The 23685-nt window shown below is 34.2% G+C and overlaps 1 protein-coding gene across 14 annotated transcripts in view; it reads left to right on the top strand.

The window, feature by feature from the left end:
* The window catches only part of Sarm (Sterile alpha and Armadillo motif), a 185890-nt gene that overhangs the window by 141836 nt on the left and 20369 nt on the right, over nt 1–23685 (top strand). For 8 of the 14 annotated variants that reach the window (XR_012465499.1, XM_023166048.2, XM_074175526.1 and 5 more), the window contains 3 exons: nt 6272–6370; nt 14790–15164; nt 22719–22886. Coding sequence is in view for 13 of the 14 variants with exons in the window: in XM_023166048.2 (XP_023021816.1) it covers nt 6272–6370; nt 14790–15164; nt 22719–22886 (642 nt within the window). In the remaining variant the exon portion in view is untranslated. Of the gene's footprint in view, nt 1–2017; nt 2179–6271; nt 6371–14789; nt 15165–22718; nt 22887–23685 lie in introns of those variants that run through there. The other 6 variants (XM_074175528.1, XM_074175529.1, XM_074175531.1 and 3 more) reach the window with 3 other exon arrangements.

The raw sequence follows: 23685 nt of genomic DNA on the forward strand, positions 1-23685 counted from the left end.
ATGATTTTATTTCGATTAGTGTTTCAAAAATGTAAAAAAGCATTGGCCCCCAAAATGTATGGTACTACAACCAGACATTTCAAACTCGCAAATTCTATTTTTGTATCAAATCCAAAATCAAAATTAGATATTGAAATAGATTGATATATGAAACAGTTGAAATATGAATTATAATATAAATTCCGCTCGTCCATTTTGAATGCAGAGAAAACTGGATGGTTTTGATTCAGTTCAGTAAGTATAGATTCTCATATTGAAATTGAATGTGTAACGGGGTCAAAAACAATTCTAGATGTAACCAAAACTAAATATTTACTGTATATTATATTACTAGGCTTTGTCTTCATTTTCTATGTTTATTCGCGTTTTTTACTGAATCATTTTCTATGTTTGTATATTTCGTCATTGTTCTTTCTGTATATTGTTATTATTTTCCCTATTGTATAATGAATAAATATCATCATTATCATTATCTTTTTATATACATCTCTCGAGGAACACTCTACAATATATATTATGTTGAGAATTTGCGATAGAAAAGTTCGAACACAAAACCAAAGAACCAAACAATTCAAGGCCACCAACCGTTCTGAGAAACAGACCAACCTCCCACGTATTTTCAATATATTTTAAATTAGAACCAGGAATTAATTTCGTTTAGGATGTTCAGACGAGTGATGATGTCTGTGACATCATATTCTACGTTTACAAGTTACGTTTTCATTCATACGTACTGTACGGATTGCCCGATGATGTCATTAATTTAATTTTGTCAGGACCGGACTTGGCCATATGTTTTTAACGAGTTGGAGACCATTTGAATCGCCAAACAATCGGAAACTCGCAATTTTTTTCAACTCAACTCAAGTGTATTTCAAAGTGTATTGGTTTTTTCGTAAAATATTCCAATTAGCCCTGTTACAATACAAAATAGATAGCCATTTCGTTGTTTGACATTAAAAAGAAAATAGGTTTTATCGATGATATTCTGAATAATACAAGTAACGATTCGAACCAGTTTTTGAGCTTTATAATAATGAATGACGGTGACTGCATCAACAGAAGCACAAGATAGCATGAATGATTTTGGGAAGAATTTCTCTAGTGTATATACTGTGCCTGATTTCGGCTCAGCTGACTGTTTACTTAAAAAAACTCAGTGATATATTAATCATGGGTCCAGACCAAATACCGAGCTTCCTAGTTAGGAATTATATTATTATATTGTCACAAGTCTCAGTTTAAATGTTTTTTATGTGATACGGTACTCAAAAAGGGCTACAACACAAATAACAATTTATAGGCCTATTATGCCTGCCTATTTTGCTAATATGCGTTGAAACAAAACTTACTGTCATAAATATCAAATAAATCTCTCATTTCTTCGCAATAGTGCTAATAGCGCATGTGTTAATTGTCTTACTTAAAGATATAATGGTGCCTTTTCAGGCGTATTGGGGTTTGTGGTCGAAACAGTCCTAGTTCAGTTGAACCTTAGTTATGGGCGAGTACCGTTACTGATTCAAATAGGCTAGGTTGGTATTGCCTATGTTGCATAAAACCATGCTGATTTACAGTCAGATTACAGAATAAATGTCCTACGATAACTAATAGGTCTTCTTACAGTATACTTTCTTCTGAATTATCATATGAAGGGAGTTGGATATATGTAGTAGTAGCATGTATGGAGTTGTGAATTGGTTCATATCCGACATTTCTGATGTCCAGAACGTCTAGAGTTTATGCCGATAGTACCGTGCCATACCAAACATACCAACTTCTCACCGCAAACTGCGTCAAGTAGCCCAAAAAACAACTTCCTGTCACATTCATTCGCTAAATCCATTCGCACGTCACCGTACAATCCGAGTTGCGGTTACGGATCTGAACAAAGACTCGCTCTCATCTTGGAGAAAGGTCGCCCGACATCCCGTCTGACATATGTCATATCTTGTAATAACGCAGATAAGACGGGAACGTGACTCTAGATAAACTTAGCCACTCGGACGAGAAATATCAGTCGATTTCGGGTCTTACTTGTGAAGCGTGATAAGTTTGAAGTCTCAACGTGAACGTTTATCGCGATAATTGTGTTTGTTCCAAAAAGTGCTTCGTAATCAGCTGTTTTCGATGGTGCTGGTGTCACCCACAAGATGTGATAGGATATTCAACATGATGGTATTGATTTTTATCCAATATGGAATGTTTGTGGAAAGATTTTCTTTGTTTGCTTTTATTCTGTGCCATGAAAGTGAAATTTGTTTTTCTCAGCAAGTGAACAATGAGTGCTATCTTGTTTATCATTTGTTTAAATCCAAAGTCTGTTGATTTTGGAACAACAGGAAAACTGCGAAATTTATCAGTATCAGTAAGGTCGACTCTTTCAGTTGTATTGCCAATTGCATATGCAGGACGTTTTCTGTGAAGATTCCTACACTGACGCCTGTCGGATATTATCCAACGCCGTTCGTGGTATTAGCCAGTGGAGTAGTTGTTTTCTGATAGGCGTTAGTCCATTCGACCTACTGTGTGGGTATATCCGAAACTGGCTTGAACATTGGTTTGTTTACTGTCAGTCTTCAAGCATAGCCCCTTGACTAATAACAAAATAACCAAGTTTAATTTTCAAATATTTCAATAATGCTCGCCAGAGGGACCTTTAGAAAGAATAATTTCGCTCTGTTACCGACAATCTTAGTTATAAATTCTACAATCTTCATTCAAAGATTTCCCGGTCCTTTTTTATTATCCAAATTTAAGATTAATCACATAATCATTAGTTTTCTTCAACAATCCTATGCTTCACTTTTTTAGCAGAAATTTTATTGGTATATGCTTTTTGTATCAGATATTTATAATTCTCTAATCGGTTAATCCTCCATCGATAGACAGTATTATCTCATCAAATTCTGGGAAAAGTCACTATCTTTACTAATTTTTATTACTTGTAGTGCGTGTTCTAAAAATTATTTTCACGTGTAATGGATAATCAAATATTTAAGATTATATGCACGAATTACAACAATATGGAATGAATACGTATCTGCGTCTTTATTTGCAAAGGGTCTTACAATCTAGTTGACCGATAACCCTAGAATAATTACGGATCAGGACTGCCCATACTTTCAGTATTGCCAAATTGATTTTCCTCCAATGACGTCACCACAAATACCTCTGTTTAAAGTCTCTTCATACTTACCCTGCTTTTATTCTTCAAACGCTTCGTTTTTCGGTTGTTTCTTAACAATAAAAAGCCATAATAAATACTATTTATATTTCAATTCATCGTGAATGAACGCTTTGGAAAACTTCGCCTTCTAGACGTAATCGTAACAGATTGAATAACCTCGGGAATGCAGCAGAAGGCACGAGTTCTTTGTTCCTCCTCAAATGGCTGTAATAAAACCATCACGTTCCAATTTTACATTTGCGGATGTCCGGTGCAACGTGGCTCCAGCCTTTCTGTCTTTAATGTTTTCTTTATCAGTATTAATTAATCTTAATGGCTTGCAAGATCGCAATTGTGAGTTTAGTTTCAGTTCGGTTCGACCTGACTGTGGAGTATAAGAATTCAATCGTTTCGATTTTAGGGTTAAATTTCATGCTGGCAGGCTGGAAAATGTACACTTTTTTGGTTTCCCTGACTTGTTTTCAACTATAAGACAATTTGTTAGCTTAACTTGGCTCAAATCGTGAATTACTTGGTGTGAACTAGGGTCTACTAAGTCATGGACTTTGTAACTAATTTATGGACTGACCTTCAAAGAAGAAGATTGGGAACTACCTTCTTGGAAGAAGATGGATCACTTTAAATTAGTTGTTATTGTTAGTGTATTAGTTGCATTCAAATTTCCCTGCTAATTGTGGCCTAAAGAAAGAAGATTTTAAAAAATGAAATAATTTAAATCGTATATTACTCCATCCTTCCCAGTTTCTTTTTCTATAACGTAGTCCAGAAGGTATCAAATCGCTAAGTGACGAGCTGTTTCGTAAGTTATGAAGTCTATGGTCTAAGTACGTTCATTTTGTATATTTGAAAAATGGCATAATGTCTGAAAATTTTAAATGAATATGAATATTTTTCTTTAGAATCAACATCCTATAGATTCTGATAATTCTACTAGTACTAGTACTAGCTATTCATTTTCCAAGAAACGTGTAACGTTCAGAGAAATTAACTGATAAATGATTATGTCAACGATAAAAAATACATTGAATATAAATCATTAAGGTATTATACATATTCACTTCAATAGAAATGTAAATTTTTCCCAAATATGTTTTAGTTTTCATTATTGGAGCAACTGGTTGCATAAATATACTGGTCCAAACCAGTCTATGAGTAGGTAGTCTAGACAAGAATAATTCAAGAACAGGTCACCATTAATGTGACCTATGGCAAGTCTAAACAGCGCTGTCTGGTATTGGATCACAAATTTTTCGTTTTTGAACTCTGGTTTCAGTCATTCAATATACTAATTCGGATTTCTCCAACAGTTAGCACTATATGGAAACATGTAATTGTACTCCTTTTGCCAAAATGTGAAAATCCAACTGAATTATCTCATTTGGGGCCGATTAGCAAACTGTCTATCCTATCTAAGGTGTTCGAGCGGATTATGAAAGATCAAATTGATTCGTTTGTATACAATAATAATTTAATAACAAATGTACTCTTGGACTACAGTAAAGCATTCGATACATTAGACTACAATATTCTGTGTAGGAAAATGTAATTTCTCGGATTTAGTAAAGGGACTGTAGATCTATTGAAAAGTTACCTCAGAAATCGAACTCAGTCAGTATGTCTGGATGGAAAGTGTTCTAGTGCTTTACCTGTTGATTATGGAATACCTCAGGGCTCTATCATTGGCCCAATTCTATTCTTTCTATATATATCTGACTTCCATAAAATAATTGATCATTGCACAGTTCATCATTATGCAGATGACACTCAGTTATATTATCGATTTCCTCCTAGTAACTGGCAGGTAGCAATGGAAAAAATTAACAGCGATCTTCAAAAGTTACTGGATCTATCTATAGCCCATATCCTGAAATTGAATTCCAAAAAATCTCAGCTGATACTTTTTGGCCCGAAACACAAAAGACAGGATATTGAAGGAAGAATTGAAATCCAACTTGGACAAGACTTACTACAAACAATTACAGAAAGCAAGAACTTGGGTTCATGGCTAGATGCTGATTTGAGATTTCACAAACATATAAATTCACTTTGTCGTGGCTCGACCAGTATCTTACGTCAACTCTATCAAAGTAGATATATTATGACTTCCAAATTGAAGTTGAAACTTTGCGAAACCCTCATATTGTCTAGATTAGCATACTGCGATATAATCTACGGGCCTGCTTTGATACAAACTGATGTAAGTCGCTTACAAAAATACGAAACAATTGCATTCGTCTATCTTATGGTGTGAGAAAATTCGACCATATATCCCCCAAGTTCGAGGAGTCAGGTTGGTTACCGATTGCTGAAACCTGGCAGTTCCACCTACTCGTCAATACACATAAGTTCCTCATTTACAAAAAGACAAATCATATTTATGAAGGATATAAAACTTTCAAATCACAGTATAATTCGAGGACACGAAACCGTCGCACTTTTATTATTCCAAAACACTCGACAACCTGCTTTTCTCGTAGTTTTATTTACGACTCTATCAAAAAATATAATGCTCTGCCCAGTGAATTTAGACACTACTCCATATATAATTTCAAGAAAAAGTTGAAACCATATCTGAAGTCGTCTGGATAGATAATATATTCATGTTATTTCTTGCTCATATGGTTTTACCTTTGTCTCACCTATGTGTATGTTTTGACATATATTTTACCTTTATTTAAGCTAAATAGATTTTCAATATTTACTTTGGAATTTATAACCTTTGTTTTTTTTACCAATGTATACTAGGTAATTATTTTTATATTTCTATATAAAACATGCTATCCCCCAGCCTCGCCCTTTCATTGATTTTTGTATTTACTTCTTCTTTATAAACAATGTATGTCAATGAATAAAGCCCATTTATTATTATTATTATTATTATATATTATCAATATTGATATTTCATGTACAAGCAGGTTAGAAAAAAGCGGTCTAGAGTAGATCCCTGAGGAATGCGATTAATATTAGTTTCGAGTGCAATTTAATTGTTCGCCATGTTATCTTGATGATTATGACTTTTTGTATAACTCCGTGAATAAACAAGTTTTATAACGATTTTATGATTTTTGTTTTGTTTTTCAGATGGCGAGCGAATCTCCCACGGATCTCAACGCTAATGGAAATGAACCTACGATTCAGACTATTATAAAAAACCCAAGGACGAATGTAACCACAACTTCGGTGAGCAGAGCTATTTTAATTTCATTCTGTTTATTTATAAACTTCGATGCATCACTGTTTTCTTACGCTAATAATCAAAAGTACCGACATTTATCGGTAACATGTCCTTTGACGATCAATATTATCGCTTCCGAAGTGAATTCGAAACTTCGTAAAGTCTGGTGACTCAATAGTTGAGAAACAAAAATTTAGTGTAAGCTAATTATTTTTAAAATTTGAAAATTTCAAATTGTGAGAAATAGGTGAATCTGGATTCACAAGTGTTCAGCTCAATGGTTTGAAATCTACCGAATATAGTGCTTCTTCCGGTGTTCCACAAGCTTCAAATCTGGGACCGCTGCTCTTTAATATCTTCCTTGACGATATTGCAGATGTTATAGATGTTTATTTCCTTTTGTATGCTGATGATCTAAAACTATACTGCTTTGTTGAGAACATAGATGATTGTGTGAACCTCTCAGCAAACTTAGGACGGGTTGTAGAATGGTTTTATCGAAATAACTTGTTGCTAAATCCGGATAAATGTAAGGTCATGTCCTACAGTTTGAAAACGAACATCTTGATCTTAGATTATTCAATAGAAAACGTTTTCCTTGTGAGACCAGAAACATTTATTGATATTGGCATTACATTTGACACTGCACTATCATTTAATAGACATATCGATAATGTTGTAACCTCCTCCTGTCGTTTGTACGGATAAATTGCACGTAACAGTAGTGATTTTAAAGAAACTTCGACCATAAAAACCCTATTCTATGCTTTCATTAGATCAAAGTTAGAATATGCGACAGTTGTGTGGAGCCCCTTTTATCAATATCACATTGATAGAATAGAAGCAATTCAACGACGGTTTTAAAACTGCTAAGCCTAAAAACTGATGGCATTTATTCTCCAATGGGAACAACCCACCCTGAATTGCTACAAAGGCATAACTTTTTCAGTCTCGAAAAAAGGCGTGAATATTATAGTGTTCTACTAACTTATAAAATCATCAAAAGCATAGTTGACTGCCCAACATTACTGGAAAAGTTTAATATTTGCATTGCTAGAATCTGTTCCAAACACCCGAGTACTCTCTATATAAAAACATCCGGCACCAATGTTCTGGAGAATTCTCCGATCCATACCATGTGTAAAGTGAAAATCTCTGTTAGGGATAATTTAGATATATTTAGTTGCAAACTGTCAGATATAAAATCCCATTTCCAAAAATAATTGTTTTGTCACCTATTATAAATATAAAATGTGTAGTCTTTATAGCTACTTGTTTGTGATGTATTTATTATACTCTGTTAGTTCCTGCTCTGTAATTGGGCTACGTCCTTTAGAATATTGTATTACAAATAAATAAATAAAATGAATAAATAAATAAAGAGAGAGAAAAAGAGAGAGGGAGAGACAAAGAAAAAAAGACAGAAAGAGAAACAGAGAGAGAAGGGAAGAAAGAGACAGAGAAAGAGAGACAACTAAAAGATTCATACCGAAAAGTTACTGCGTAATATGAATTTGAGAAGATAAAACTCCGATTAGTCAGTAATTTGGCGTATTCGGCAGGACCACGAGATTTGCTAATTAGATCGTCCAACTCAAGAAAAATATTAGATTCAACCTCAGCTCCTCATAATGGTTTTCAAACCATGTGTATTATTCAGTGAGCCATAACAACTTTGTTGTCAATATGTAGAACAGCAAAGAAATGAAAAAGCATAGTGGGAACCAGCAAATTTATGTGTGTTTTCAATGAACACTTCGACAAAACTGACTTTACTTCAAGTACATGCATATGTACTGTATGTGCATGTATTAGCAATGGGGAATGTTCCTCAATTTGGGTTATTACAGCAAATGCAAGTTTGAACAAAATAAAGTTGAGTTTAATTCATGAGTTTTTCAAATTCACTTCGAAAAGTATTCAAATTGATGTTTCAAATGTTGGGAATTTGTTTCTAATTCACATATTGGCCACATCGCCTATATCAGTTGAAATAATTTATACGTACCTAGATATTCTACTTTAAAAAAGGAAAATTATCTTCATAAATCAACAATTAAGGGAAAATATAAATTATAGTTCAATACCACCTCCACAAGCCACATAAACAACAGTTGTTTTGTTATTTATTTATATAGAGGAAGATAGGTTAGGTGCACAAAATGTCATATGTCACAGAATGTCTCGGAACTTGGAACATAAGTAAACAGAACAGCACGCCTCTGTCATCTGTCATCTTTGTTTGTCTCATACAGGTAACAGATTCATTGTCCTTTATGAGCTATAACCGATGTTGCCAAATGGTGAAATAGAAACAAATCCTTTTAAATGTTGAATGCATTATTTCATTCCTCTGTTTTAAATAATTTTTTAAAGAGAAAGGTTGAAATGTTTGTCTCATACAGGTAACAGATTCATTGTCCTTTATGAGCTATAACCGATGTTGCCAAATGGTGAAATAGAAACAAATCCTTTTAAATGTTGAATGCATTATTTCATTCCTCTGTTTTAAATAATTTTTTAAAGAGAAAGGTTGAAATGATAAGTTCAAAATGCGTTGTTTTAGAGCTCTTTTATGAAAACTACTTGATTTTCTTCAGGAGGAACATTCCCCAATAATATTCTAGGCCATGAAGTAAGAAGTTGAAAAAAACACTGAAAAAAGTAATATTATCTCAAAGCATCATCAACCGTTTATATAGTTTCTTATTACAAAGTATTAAAAGCTCATTATAACGAACAGAACTGCACTTCCATTCAACTACACACGTGTAACCTCACTTTTCTCATCGCCAAATTCTCTAGTCACACAAAATCACACAATGGACCATGAAACTGCTTCGCTTTCTATCAGATTAGAGTATTATTATTTGTGGCTTTTAGAAAAATATTCTTCCATTCAGTATTAACACCAATTACAGCCGCTGATAATTTCTGTCCGAAAATTCCCTGGCAAAGAGTAAATTGGTGCAAGTTTTTGGATTAATTTCTAGTCGACAATTGGCGAAAGAATGGGTTTAAAAGCTCCAAAAGTAAATATTTATCGACGGGTTTTCAAATTTAGAAAAGTCCGATTTATTCCGGAAATATTTAAAAAAAAACGGAATTCGCAGGTTTAGTTTAAATTTTTCTCTGTCATTTTTCAAGGAGGTATTGAGAACGGAAACAGTTTCCCATTTCTACTTTTGAAGATGTTCAAGATGGCTTTTATAGATTTCCAGTCCGAAGTTTTGTCTCCGAAAAACCATCCTAAATTGTTATTGATTTTTATACATTATAAAAAAGAATCATCTGTTATAAGTTTACTGATGTAACGTTTATCATTGGAATTTTTCAAACTTTAAAACGGCATTGAAATAAGCTCTAATTTAACCGAGATTGTCTTGTGATTTCCGAATTTCCAAACTGGCACTCCTTATGTTGGACACAGAATAAACCACCAATTTTTAGATGCACTTTCAGAAGTTTATTGTGAAACCACTATCAATTGGCACCTTTTTTATTAACTTTCAAATACGAATTATTCCTGTAATAGTTTCTACAAACAGTTTCAGTTGAAACTTTTCATCTTATTCTTTTCATTTCAAACTGGGTATTCTTTATTATTCACTTAGGAAGAAGTAAACCTCCCAAAAATACTTTTTCTCATGTTCCCTTCATATTATATGGTTGCTAGGTTGCCGAATTGTAGATATTGAGGTTGGTAATATAAAATAATTGACAATGTGATTTCTGCCACTACAGATATTCTAGCTTATATAGACTCTACGTAGAGTTACAAGAAATGTTTTCCAGTACCTTTGGATCCCTTTACTATACAGATATTACAAACATATTTTCACTCCCACACGTTTTTTACTCTTGATGTTTCTTAAACCGAAAGTTTAATGAAATTTATGCCTTTCCTACATAGTGTAAGCCAATAAATACCAACTATACAATAATGTATGGGTGTTTAGTTAATGAAACTGAATAATAGCACTCACTATTCGTATGTTACTTTGGAATTAGGTCGCTAGTTTTAAACAAATGCATTTTATGTTCTCAGTCAATAATTTTCAACGGTCAAGTAAATAAATTACGTTTTAAACATTCATTCGTTTTGCTGAAGTACAAATCCGTAATCAGGCGGTCCCATCTTGAAACTAATCTTTTTTCGTTCGGTATATTAATTAATTCGCAAGGTCGGAATTTATAGTTTGAAAGAATGCTCTATGTTTTTTCAATAAATATTTACTAGATGTGCACGAAAGATTAAACTCTTACGCGATTTGTTTTTATCAGACTCATGAGAGTTTGCTTTATTCATGTTTGTTCCTATCAAAATAGTTCAGGTGTGTTATAAATGAATAATTGTTTTGTTTTTCGATTTATCTTTTAACTTTTCCATTGGGCGTAAGATTCTGCTCTATTTGTTCTTTGTTAAACGGTTTCAAGATAGCAGAAATTTCCATAGCGAAATCATGATATTTAAGAAACATTACAGATGTTATTCTGGTTTTTATCTCATCTGAACAATCATTTATTACCGAATAATGAATTCGTGACATAATTTAATAATTCCAATGTCATATAAATAGCCCCTTCTTATTTATTGATAATATTATCATTACATTTTTCCGTGAGTCAATATTTATTGAAAAGGTACACGCGTTCTATAGTCATATGTAAAACATAACATACAGAGTGGTCCAACGAAAAGTATGCACCTTGCTTTTCTCCTTTTTTTGTAACTTAACGCAAAAATGCTCGGACAGGTCAATTTTGCTTTTGAGGGGGACACATTTTAGATGTATTTTTCTACCTGTGCCTTCAACCCCCTAGCGAGGGTGAGTAACAACCCTAAAATTTTAAATGGAAAGTGGGGTCGAGTTATATATCATTTGAAAAGGCATAAAATTCTCTTTTCAATGATACCTAATTTGTTGTATTTCACTCAAACATGTAGGTATTATGAAGAAAAACAACTACAACCCAGTACTTTGAAATGTGTAATTGACTTAGTAGAATCCTACTTCAGCAAGTGCCGAAAATGTGACCTATTTGCTTCCATACAATAATACAGATCTTGTTCATATCTATTCCTAACATTCTGTAGCATATCAGGTGTTATACTTCTGCACTCTGCTGTAATTCGTTGGCGAAGATCTTCTATGGACTTGGGCTGCGTAGCAAAACATTTATTTTTCAAGTGTGCCCAAAGGAAAAAGTCTAAAGGCGATAAATCAGGTGACCTGGCAGGGCATTCGATGAGGCCTCTCCTTCCAATCCACCGTTCAGGAAACCGGTCATCTAAAAACTCTCTTACCGGAGCAACATAGTGAGGAGGTGCTCCATCTTGCTAGAAACGAAGCCGATCATCGTTATGATTTTGGTCATTTTCAATTATTTCTGTTATGAGAGGATCAATTGTATCTTCAAGCATGTTCAGGTAGACCTCACCAGTTAAATTCCCAGGAATAAAAAGTGGCCTACGATATGACTACCTAATATGCTACACTCGACATTGATTTTTTGAGGGTACTGGGTATGGACCTCTCGGAATAAGTGTGGGTTACTGTCATTCCACTAACGGCAATTATGCCAATTCACAGCTCCATTAAAAAAAATGTACTCTCATCGGAAAAGCACGTGTTGAATGATAGGTGCGGATCATCAATTAGTAGCTGGCTCAGTTGTTCACAAAATTCCAGCCTTCTATCAGGATCATCTTCATCGAGTTCCTGTACTAATTTAATTTTGTACGGATGAAATTTAAAGGCTTTCAATATCCGTATTATGGACGAACGGTAGACACCTGAGGCTGCAGCAAGCTGACGGGTACTTTGAGTATGATCCAATTCAACATATCCCAAAACAGCGACTTCCACTGCTTCATTTCTGATCGGTTTCTGTGGCTGGTGTTTCACATTACAGACAGATCCGGTATGGACAAACTTTTGGACTAACTTGGCAACGTACGAATCATTCACATTTTTCCCAGGATGACTGTTATTAAAGAGGCGAGCAGTAAGTCTAGCACAACTATTATGTTGATAATAAAGTTCAACAATTTCAATTCGTTCAGGAATGGAATAAACCATTTTTACAGTAAAGTTGAAATAATTTCAAAAGCAACCGTACTGAATCAATGAACGTTTGCCTAAATTCTTTTTGTACACTTATCTGCTGTTGTTATTTGAACCAAAAAACGCACGAGAGAAATTGAGGAATGTAGTAGTGATAAAAATGCCGTTTTTTCCGCATTTTCATTAACACCAAATCATTGGAAAGAGAATTTTGTGCCCTTTCAAATGATATATCACTCGATCCCACTTTCCATTTGAAATTTTAGGGTTGTTACTCACCCTTGCTAGGGGGTTGAAGGCACAGGTAGAAAAATACATCTAAAATGTGCCCCCCTCAAGCAAAGTGCATACTTTTCGTTGGACCATTCGATATATATGTAAAACAACAAAACACTCTTTTTCTAAAGAATAAAATTTTTCAGATTAGCTCAATCTGTTGACAAATATGGATCTTGAAACTATCTAGGCCATTGAAATTTTCGCTAGACCAATCTTCTGAAGATTTTAGTACTGGAGTTGATTTAGGAACAGCTGAAACTTCCGACATCAATGGATAAAATTTGCTTTCTTGCAAAAATCCTACAAAAATGTAATCAAAAGAACCATGAACTTTGCAATAACTCTCAGTTCATCTGAGTTTATATTAGTTCCAAATGGATTCAATCTCCAGCAATTCAAATCCAATGTGAATCGCCTTAAGGATTTTTATGTAGAGCTTGTGATTTGTCCTTGAAAAAATTTCGACATTTGAGGTACATACCGTCATAAATGTGGCCCTTCAAGCATTTCGGGCATCGTAGGTAGCTCCTAAGAACCGAAAACAAAAATTTTGATTATTGGAAAACCTTCCAAAAGTATGTTCATTGTTAGAAACTGACGTAGTTTGTAAAGATTAGATAAAAGTCGAGATTACCCCAGAATCAACAAGATTAATATGGAGAGGAAATAATGGTTTATGTTTACATTGTATTATCAATTTCTATACCGCACATTTGGAAAAATACAAACATTGCAATTTTAGGTTGATCTGAATTTTATTACCGGGATGGAATGTTAAAGAGTTCACATAATATTCGAACCAACTTGCTTCAAACTAATGATAGTTATAGAAATCTGTCACCAATAATTTCTTTATTAAATATTGAACTAATGTTTTTGTCGACTGATACTAATCTATCAATCAATGATTACACATAATAATATCTCTCCCTGAATTTTTAACTGTGTGATCTCAGCTTATCCGACGGATATACATTTCATCGTAACTCTCAACTCACGGGAATTTTACGTTTCACTTTAAATTTTATGTGACTGGATAAAATTGGCATCCAACACAAGCAAGCGTAACAACAAACAATCGCTTCAGATCACCTGAATCTCAGTGTGGTACGCCAAAGTGATAGAAAAAGGTAAGACTGAATAATGTTTTAAGATATATAAAAATTGAAAAGAGTATATTTATAGCAGAGGTTAGTGTTTGAAAAAGTATTTCCCCAACATAAAACTTACAACTCAATTATTCATTGTAACACTGAAAAAACTAAGTTTTATAATGCTAATCCTCTTTTTGAAAGGTTTTCAAAACATTCAAGATGTCAGTTACTATTTCAGATATCTTAATGTTAATTAGGGAGGTAGTAAAGTGTATTGTGTTGGCAACTCTGATAGTCAGGGTGTTACAGAGGTAAATGTTGGTTTATCCAAATTTTTTCTTCAGATCAGTCCTGATTGAAGAAGCTACTGTGTATCAAACCACATGTCTCGATTTTTCAAACCTGTCGGTTGTGAAAATCACAGTAAACTGTTATGTTCTCTCTTACTTTCTATTGAAGTTCTCTTGGTGTTTGTGTATTGCTATGGCTTTTAAATACATTCCGGTTGAATAATGAATCGACGTTGCTAACCTCTCGGTATTTTTGAACAGCATCTAGTGTTTCATTCAATGATTTACAGGTGTTCCTCATTATAACTTCAACTTCTCTAGCTCTCAAGTACGGAAGTATTCATAAAGTTATGGATGGTTGTAGATACGTTTGTCAGTCCAAAAGGTATCGATAGCACTCATAATTATTATTGTACTGGACGAAGGGGAAGGAGTATTTTTGAGGCCAAACGGCATTCGTATAAATTCCTCTAACCATGTTTTCGTTTTTGTGTGAAGATCAAAGTCCCACAGTTTCATAAATAAATAATCTCGTCGACCTTTGACCTGTTTTATCTACGCCTCTGGCAGTTTCCCCGTGAACCGTTGCCATTGGCCTAGTTCCAGCGCTTCGCGAAACCGCTTATAATTAGAACAATAAGAATCACCGTCTCGAAAATACGCCAATGTCTCATTCGATCTTTTTTATATAAGTTGCAGACCAACTCTCAAAGCAGTACTACGACGACCAGAGTTAGCAAATCGACAACCAGCTCGACGTCGACGAGTCAGCGTCGGCACGTCACCTCCGATCTGAAGGCGTCTAACATGAAATCCGATTTGGTCGAATTGAAGAACAACCTCAACGACATGAAGAACAGCCTGCCGAACACGCTCATCAAGTTCAAGAGTTCGCTGGAGAACCTGGTGGACGCAGACGACGAGATGAGCAACATGACGTACAGTAGTCCGATTGTGACTTTTCCTGAAGATAACACGCCGTTGCCTTCCGAAATGGGGTCGCCCACCAACATCGTCGATTCGCTCAAGTTCGAGCAGAAAACGATGAATAACTTCAAGAAAACTATGGTGAGTACCGGTTTTGTGTAATATATATGTACAATAGAAATCTAATAGCCTGTCGAAAATTTTCGACTCAATCAATACTCATATTACAATTAATAAACTAAGTGAGCTGGGTTTCTGTGGCAAATTTCTTTCGTGGCTGGCTTCATATCTTGAGGTCAGAAAAGTTATTGTATGAATTGACAATCAGAGATCTCTCCCACATGAGGTGGAGGCTGGTGTACCTCAAGGATCGATTCTTGGTCCGCTAATTTTTCTTCTTAAATGATCTTCCCAAATACGTCAGGACTAAACACCTAATTATATATACTGATGATACCACTTTAGCAAGGGAAGCAGAAACGTTTGAAAAGCTCATTGCAAAAATGAATATACTGGCAAAGGAATTTACTACGTGGTGTGGGAAAAATTCTATGATGGTGAATTCTGCTAAAACAGTTTGTATGCACTTTCTCACCAGAAATGAAATATCTGAAAATAGTAGAATCTCAGTAAATAATAGTGAAGTCCCATTCGCGAAATCCACTAAATTTCTAGGAGCATTTGTGGGATGGAATAACAATGAAAACTTAAAAACTGTCTATGTAATGAGTGTTACTATGACATATTAGAATTATTGAGCAAAAAAATAACGTGAGTTATGACACTCGGATGCCCTGGTTATTATTATAACCTTTAAAAAATCCAATATTATCATTTCATCTGTTTTCATGTATACATTATGTCTGTGACTCTTCCAATATCATGTAAATATGATCTGACTGGAATGAAAATTATTATTATTATTAGTTTGATGATAAATTCTTAAAGGAAGAGTGGTAGAGATGAAATTCAATTTGTTAATAGTTCCTTCATTATGACAAAACTAATTTTCAACCAAAACAGTTGAAAGAATTGAACGAAAGTAATTTTTTGTGGAGGATAATCAGTTTTTATTGACCTTATACAGATGTAGAAAGGGCAAACTTTTTAGTTTACCGCGATGAGTTACTGCGTGAAATCAAAGTATTTTTCACAAAAAAATATATATAGTTGTTCTACGAACAAATTTTATCCCTTTTCATTTACAAATTAGTCGGTGCGACACTGTCATAATTGAAGATAATTATTGTCGGCATATTCAATTTAAAAAAGTACCTCAAAAATCTCGTAAACACCAATCTTCCTATTAAACCTTGAAGACGTATATTTTATTGTTATTATACGAGATAGCAGGAAACACGTGGTAATGCAGACGTTAATTATCCTAATAATCAAGGAAGCGGTATAGAAATCTTTATATAGTTGTGGCATAGGACGAGTGAAATAAAAATTACTTTAACAAGATTATTTTGTGAGATAGAATTGAAACCTTTGGTGTTAAATGAATCTAACAATGAACTTCATCAAGACTGATGTGTAGGCCTTCACAGGCGGTGTCTAACAAATTGGCCGATATTACCGGTGGTCTGCAGGTTTTTATACATGACGTTTCGTCTGCTACTGCGGTATACTGCTATAGTGGCAACTTTTTTGTCGCTATAGTTGCCGCTGTGGCAACTTGTTTTGCCGCATTTTTTGTCCATGTTGGCACCTGATAGTATAACGAGTTCTTTCTGTTTTTACATTCTGCTCCTTCACTAAGAAACTCGGGTAGTCCACATAAGCTACTACTTGAATTGTTGATGATTGAGATAGAGCACTGTTTTACTTGTTTTGGATCCATTCTTCACCAGAGGTTTATGTTTTACTTTTAATAATTACTGGCGTACAAAGATGGGAAAATAAAATTATCCATATCATGCCTAGCAAACATTCATTAATGGAAATACAAAAATCGAAAAGAGGATCAGTCTAAAATGTGGCTTCATCCTACAACCACTGCTTTCAGCGGAAATTTTCCATAACATATGGATACGGATCATTACCAAAGTTTTTCAAACAATACTCCTATCGTTATTCTTAACATCGTAAGGGAGTTCGTTAGGTGTTGAGACCAATTGTACATATCTGTATTGTTTATAGGGGCGTGATAGTTTTCAAGATTTATTCAGAAAGCTGATTATATACCGTCCCTTTAATGTTGGTTATTTTCGTGACTGAACTAGATACAGTAGATCAACACCAATAAAACTCGAAGGTGATATTTCAAACACTCGAATCTAAATAGATCAAGGTATGTAAACAAGGTTGTTTTCTTTGGCGATATCTGTGCAAACAACTTTTGACTTAACATCGGCCCCTTTGTTGTTTTTCCATAATTTTCTTCTGAGAGATTACGATTCCTCGAAGCAAACGAAACACCTATCTCCGGATTATTGAAAACCACACAAAAGCGTCTCGTATACAAAAACCCATCAATACAATCGCAAGGAGTGTGTTTATTGCGCCATAGTTGAGTTTATTGGCATCGGTTCATTTATTTAGAACGAAAATATAACAAAATGTGATTCTGGAACCGCGCTGAGTCACATTCGGTCGCATTGAAATTCCTGGTATCTTAATCATTCACTGTTATTTTTCGCCGTTTTCTGAATGAGGTGATAGGTGATTGTTGTTGTTGAGAAAATGCATGTTTTCCTTGATTATTTATTCTCACATATTATCAGTTCTAGGAAGAATGTGCATTAAATTCGCGATGACTTACTAAAATTCGCTGCTTCTGAGAATTGTTACGAACGGTTGCATTTCAAATACGATTGTGATTATTTTTGTTACCAAATCCAAAGTGGGACGTCATATATGGACTCGAAAATCTGTTTTTCTATCAACCAGCTGTCGCCCTTTTACGAATAAGAACCCTCAGAAGTCGAAATCGTAAGATACCTAACACGTATGTAAACTGTATGAAGCATATAAGCTCGACCTCTTCGTAACAAAAATCCCTGACACATTAGGAGTTGGAAACAACACTCCCAATAACACAGATTACATTATTTTCATCAAATGCACCATGATCCAGTCAAATAACCTATTTGCGATCACATAACCTTTGGCATTATAATTTCGCCGACTGTATTTCGTCTTCTATTCGTAAAGTTTAAATAAGACGGAAAATCACTGAATCTCTAAGATATAACTATCCCATGGTTTATTTTCACATTAACACTATTGCACGGTTCATCCATGTAACAAGACCGATTAGGCCTGTTTGGATTCGGACAAATGAATAAAAGTCTTTTAAAATTATCAAGTATCGAAACTTCAATAATCTATTGAACACTTTGTACATGATTTCTCATTGAGCAATAATTTCATGGCAAATGTACAAAATAATTCAAGAATTCAACTTTTCAGTCAAAAAAATACAGACCTGGTTCAATGCCTCACAGGTTAGGCACTCTGGACAAATTGAGAAGAAGAAGAAGAATGGTATGTTTGATCATGTTGAAGTGAAGTACTAGGAAAACAAGTCATATAGAAACAATATAAAATGAAACGGAAAGCTGAAAAGCTAATGAATAGAAATATCAGATAGCATGTCATAAATAGATTATTGAAATCGATAAACAACATGAAATATAGAATTTCAATAATTATAATAAAAATGATCATGACCTTTATCTACCATAACATTAAATGAAATGAAATAATGGCTCAAGTAAAGTAACAGCTCAGTCAAAACTGATCTTTTTCCTCGGGAACTTGTGATACAAAACAAAAAAATATCTAAGATTACAGATCAAAAACTCCCAAAAAAGAATTTTGTGATTATCCCTAGAAAATTGAGAAGGAATAAAAAAAATACTTTTCCAAAATCAATGGTAATTATATGTATTTATATATTCAAACAAGTGTACTCTCTATAATTGAAAAAACTATATCAAATTATTACTCAAAAATCAATATTATTTTGTACGAAAACTGAACACTTTTTTCTGAAGTGAGAGATAAACAGTTAATTTGAGATATGGAAATATAAAAAGCGTATTTACAAAGAAAAACAAATCATTGCGACCTCAAATGGAAATAGATTAATACTATGTGTTTAACAGAAATTTCATTTGAATAAAATGCCAATAATATGTCAAAAGTTAAGTGGGTTTTACCGAATTCGTTTACCTAATCAGTGGATATAAGCTCGTTATCGGTTTTTCTAGATCAGTATAAATATTTATAATTAGTAGAATCAATTTTAATTGAATTCTCATAATATCATCTGATGTTCACCTACTATGCCTATAAGTGGATGCTAAACAGTGTGTAGGTTTTTCGAAGCAAAAATAACTCGAATTTATACGTTGTGTAATGTTGATTCATTTGATGTAAGAGTTTACTTGTCAGAACATGACTGTGAAAAACTAGTTTCATTCATGAAATACATGAATATATCGAGATATTTATATGCATTTACACATATTGGAGGTTGTGTTTTATCTCTAAGTAAATAGAATGGAAAGAAGCGGTTATATGAAGTTCTATTGAAGAAACAAGCAGTTCATGATTTCTTGAAACATTGGTCAGAATAAAAATATAACGAAAATGATGAAGAAAGTTGCACCTTGACATCTTGAAAATATCACACCATGAAAACTCACAAATCGGATTCAACCACTGATTGATCCATATCTAATCTTGATGAAATAAAAAAATTGCTGTAATGGTTGTCATATTTACTATAGTTCAAGAAATAAATAGCCAATGAAATTTGGATGCAGAAAACTTCTTTAACAATTCTATCTTCATTTCAAGATAAGCTGGTTTGAAAGAATATCCAAATCAGTGGATTCATAAGAGATGACCAGTGAAGTGGCAACCATGTTCACCTGATCTAACTCCCATCGATTTTTTTTTCAAGGAATATCTGTTCCCTTTACCTTTGCCATGTTTCATAAAGTTGTAATAACGGGTGATTTTTAAGAAGTATAGGATTTGATTTCCAAAACAACACAAAAAATATGAAAAAATTGATGAAATCTTTATTGGAATCGATAGAACGATCAATATAATTTTATGTTTGAAGATGATTTCATGCAAATATTATCCGCGGCTCCGCTGTAGATGGCCCATGCGCAAGGTCCAATTTTGGCACACTCTCTCTAACATATCGACCGGTATTTTACGTATAAATGCTTCAATATTGGCTTCCAGGGCGCCAGTCGTTGCTGGTTTATCTTTGTAGACATGAGCCTCAACATGGCCCACAAGAAATAATCCAAAGGCGTTAAATCACACGGTCTAGGCGGCCAATTGTCGGGCTCCAAACGTGAGATAAACTGTTCACCGGAGGCGAGTATTAATTAGGCCATTGTTTCGCGTGCCGTGTGGATGTGGCACCGTCTTGTAGAAACCACATGTCAGGCATGTCCAGTTCTTCCATTTTGGGCAACAAAAAGTCATCAATCATCACGGTAGCGCTCGCCATTCACAGTAACGTTCCGGCCATTGTCGTCTTTGAAGACGTACGGCCCGACGATGCCACCGACCCATAATCCACACCAAACAGTGACTTTTTCGGGATGCATCGGTAGCTCTTGCAATGCTTGTGACTGGTCTTCACTCCAGATGCATCAATTTTGCTTGTTAACGTATCCATTCAACCAGAAATGAGCCTCGTCGTTAAACACAATTTTTCGATAAAAATGAGGATCTTCCTCCAACTTTGCCAGCGCCCATTCACCAAATGTTGGGCGTTGTGGGAGGTCGTGTGGCTTCAATTCTAGCACCAGCTGTATCTTATAAGGTTTTACACCCAAATCCTTTCGCAACATTTTCCACGTAGTGGAGTAACAGAGGCCCAATTGCTGCGAACGGCGGCGAATCGACATTTCACGGTCATCACGAACACTGGCGGATACAGCCGCAATATTTTCTTCGGTCCCCACTCTACGTATGCGTGTTGGTGGTTTGATGTCTAATAATGTAAACTAGGTTCGAAATTTAGTCACAAGCTTCCGAATAGCTCCCTCAGCAGGCCGACGAAACTGCCCATAAATTGGAAGAAGTGCACGATGCACTTCTTCCATTCACGCGTGATCTGTCAGTGTTGCCATTATATATTGAGTATGTTATGAAGATATACATTGTGAACTAGAAGCATTAGGAAACTTTCATTTTTTATATTCATTTTTACTTTACTTTACTTCAGAAAGATCGATAAAAACAAAAATTACTTTCGTTCAATATTTCGGTGTCTTCTTGTGCCCATTTTCTCTACTTTGTTTTGCTTTTTGCAATAAATTTCTTCAATTAGCAAATTCTATACCGTTCATTATGACAGTATTAAATAAGTTTTTGATAACATTTATTGTTTTTGTTGGAAACAAGGGTTTGGCTTTCTATTACTCCATCTTGGAATATTTGGAATCTTCCAAAGGAAGGAAGGAAACAGTCAATTTCAAAAAAGTAACTCTATACAAAGTTATGTAGATCATGCAAAGAAGTAACTTTCAGACACAAACTAAAAGAAAAAGCCCTCCTGAAACAGCTGCTTTCATATAAACATTGAATTACACGAAAGAAAAATTCTTTCGAAACAAATACTTTTATATGAACACTGAATTATACAAAAAATGCTTTAATTGGTTTGTATTCCAAACATTAGTGATGGAATTGAATCAGATATCATTACAGGATTCCTACACAATAATATTAAATGAAAAGTAAAAATTTTACTGGTATACATCGATGTTTCGCTTTAAGACACTTGCCTTAAGGCTCTTCAGTACCAAATTTGATAACATTATAGAAAACACACACAACTCATTCATATATTACGACTCCATGTCATGGAATGAATTTGATCTGTCGTCGAAACGACATTCATTCTCTTATTTGAATAAATCCCAACCGAAGGAATCTTGTTTAAATTGAAAGGGTTTAAATTCTGTCTGTTATATCGTTAGTTATTTTGTTTTCTTGTGGAACATCAATAACTGAATAATTGGCATTGAAATATTTCAATATATTATGTTATTTTTTTATATTTGAAACAGGAAAAATAAAAGGTTGTCGAATTCAGAAATTGATAAGCTTCAAAGAGAGCTTTCACTTGATCTTGATCTTCATAGATATTTCAGACGTGAAACTCCTCCTGAATTCAACGACGGACAATCGATGTTTCGGAATAATATACTTGCCTTATTGCCTCGTCAGCACCAATTTTGATAACATTATAAGATGAAGCATTCATAACGCGAATGAGTTAAATCTACTCATGTCATCGATTTAATCCCAGCCATAGGAGTCGTATTGTATTAGGAGATATCAATTTTTAGGTAAAAACGTTTTGGCTTGCTGCGACTCCTTACTCATACAAAAAAAAGTGGGAATCTTCCAAAGAAACTCTTTGCAAATATTATGCTCTCCTGAAAATATATCCCCTTCGGTTTATATTAAAATCTAATTACAGCTTAATGGAGAAAGAACCACAATGAACAAACATTTTGCCAAATACAAACAAAACTTTCGACAATTCCCAACTCATTTCCACGTTTGCATTCCCGATTAAAAAAATAATACCGCAACAAAAACACGGATGTAAAAATAACCGTCATAAATAAATTCAATGGGCATTGTATTCAAATCAGTCTTTACTAATTCTATCGGCAACTTTAACTGACAGTTTTTTATTTCCAGGTGATGAAAGACGGTATGAGCGCCGAGAAGGAAAGCGCCAAGGTGGCGGAATCGAAGAAAATTCAAGCTGGGGATCTGTCTTACGAGGAAAATAGTGCAGCAGCCGCAACAAGGGCTAGATTGGAAATTGACGGAGTTTCAGCTGAAAAGAGTCAGCTAACAGCGAAGGTAGGCTACAGCTGGTTTTTTGTTGATTTTTTTGTGGAAATCGTTTTGGAAGGATAATATTGAAAATGTTTGCAATAAAGGTATTACTTTAAATTATTGAATATGTTGAAAGAAGTGTAGAAACCTTTTTCAGTTTTCCAATTCGCCAGACATAGAAAAAAATTATTATTACGAGGAAATAAATGGAAAAAATCAATATTTTTTTTCGATATGTGTATTTATTTTTTTGTAGCAAAAATGAGTTATTCACTACAAAATCGTATTAAGCGGGAAAAGAGGTGTTCTGTTGAACGCCCACCCATTTTGAATAATTTTCTAATATTTTTTCTATCTCTCGAGTGATGGGGAATGTTTCTCCTGACGAAAATCAATTACCTATTTTTCATAAAAGAGCTCTAAAACAACGCATTTTAAACTTATCATTTCAACCTTTTTCTTTAAAAAATTAATTAAACACTCGAAAAGGGGGAATAAAATAATGCATTCAACATTTAAAGGGATTTGTTTCTATTTCACCATTTGGCAACATCGTTTATAGCTAATAAAGGACAATGAATCTGTTATCTGTATGAGACAAACAAAGATGACATATTTCAAAGGCGTGGTGTTCTGTTTACTTATGTTCCAAGTTCCGAGACATTCTGTGACATATGACATTTTGTGCACCTAATCTATCTTCCTCTATATAAATAAATAACAAAACAACTGTTGTTTATGTGGCTTGTGGAGGTGGTATTGAACTATAATTTATATTTTGCCTTAATTGTTGATTTAAAAAGATAATTTTCCTATTTTAAAG

This window comes from Leptinotarsa decemlineata, unplaced genomic scaffold (genome assembly GCF_025532065.1).
Source record: "Leptinotarsa decemlineata unplaced genomic scaffold, Ldec_3_MD MMD2_tig00001064_RagTag_RagTag, whole genome shotgun sequence".
NCBI classification, from domain to species: Eukaryota; Metazoa; Arthropoda; class Insecta; order Coleoptera; family Chrysomelidae; genus Leptinotarsa; species Leptinotarsa decemlineata.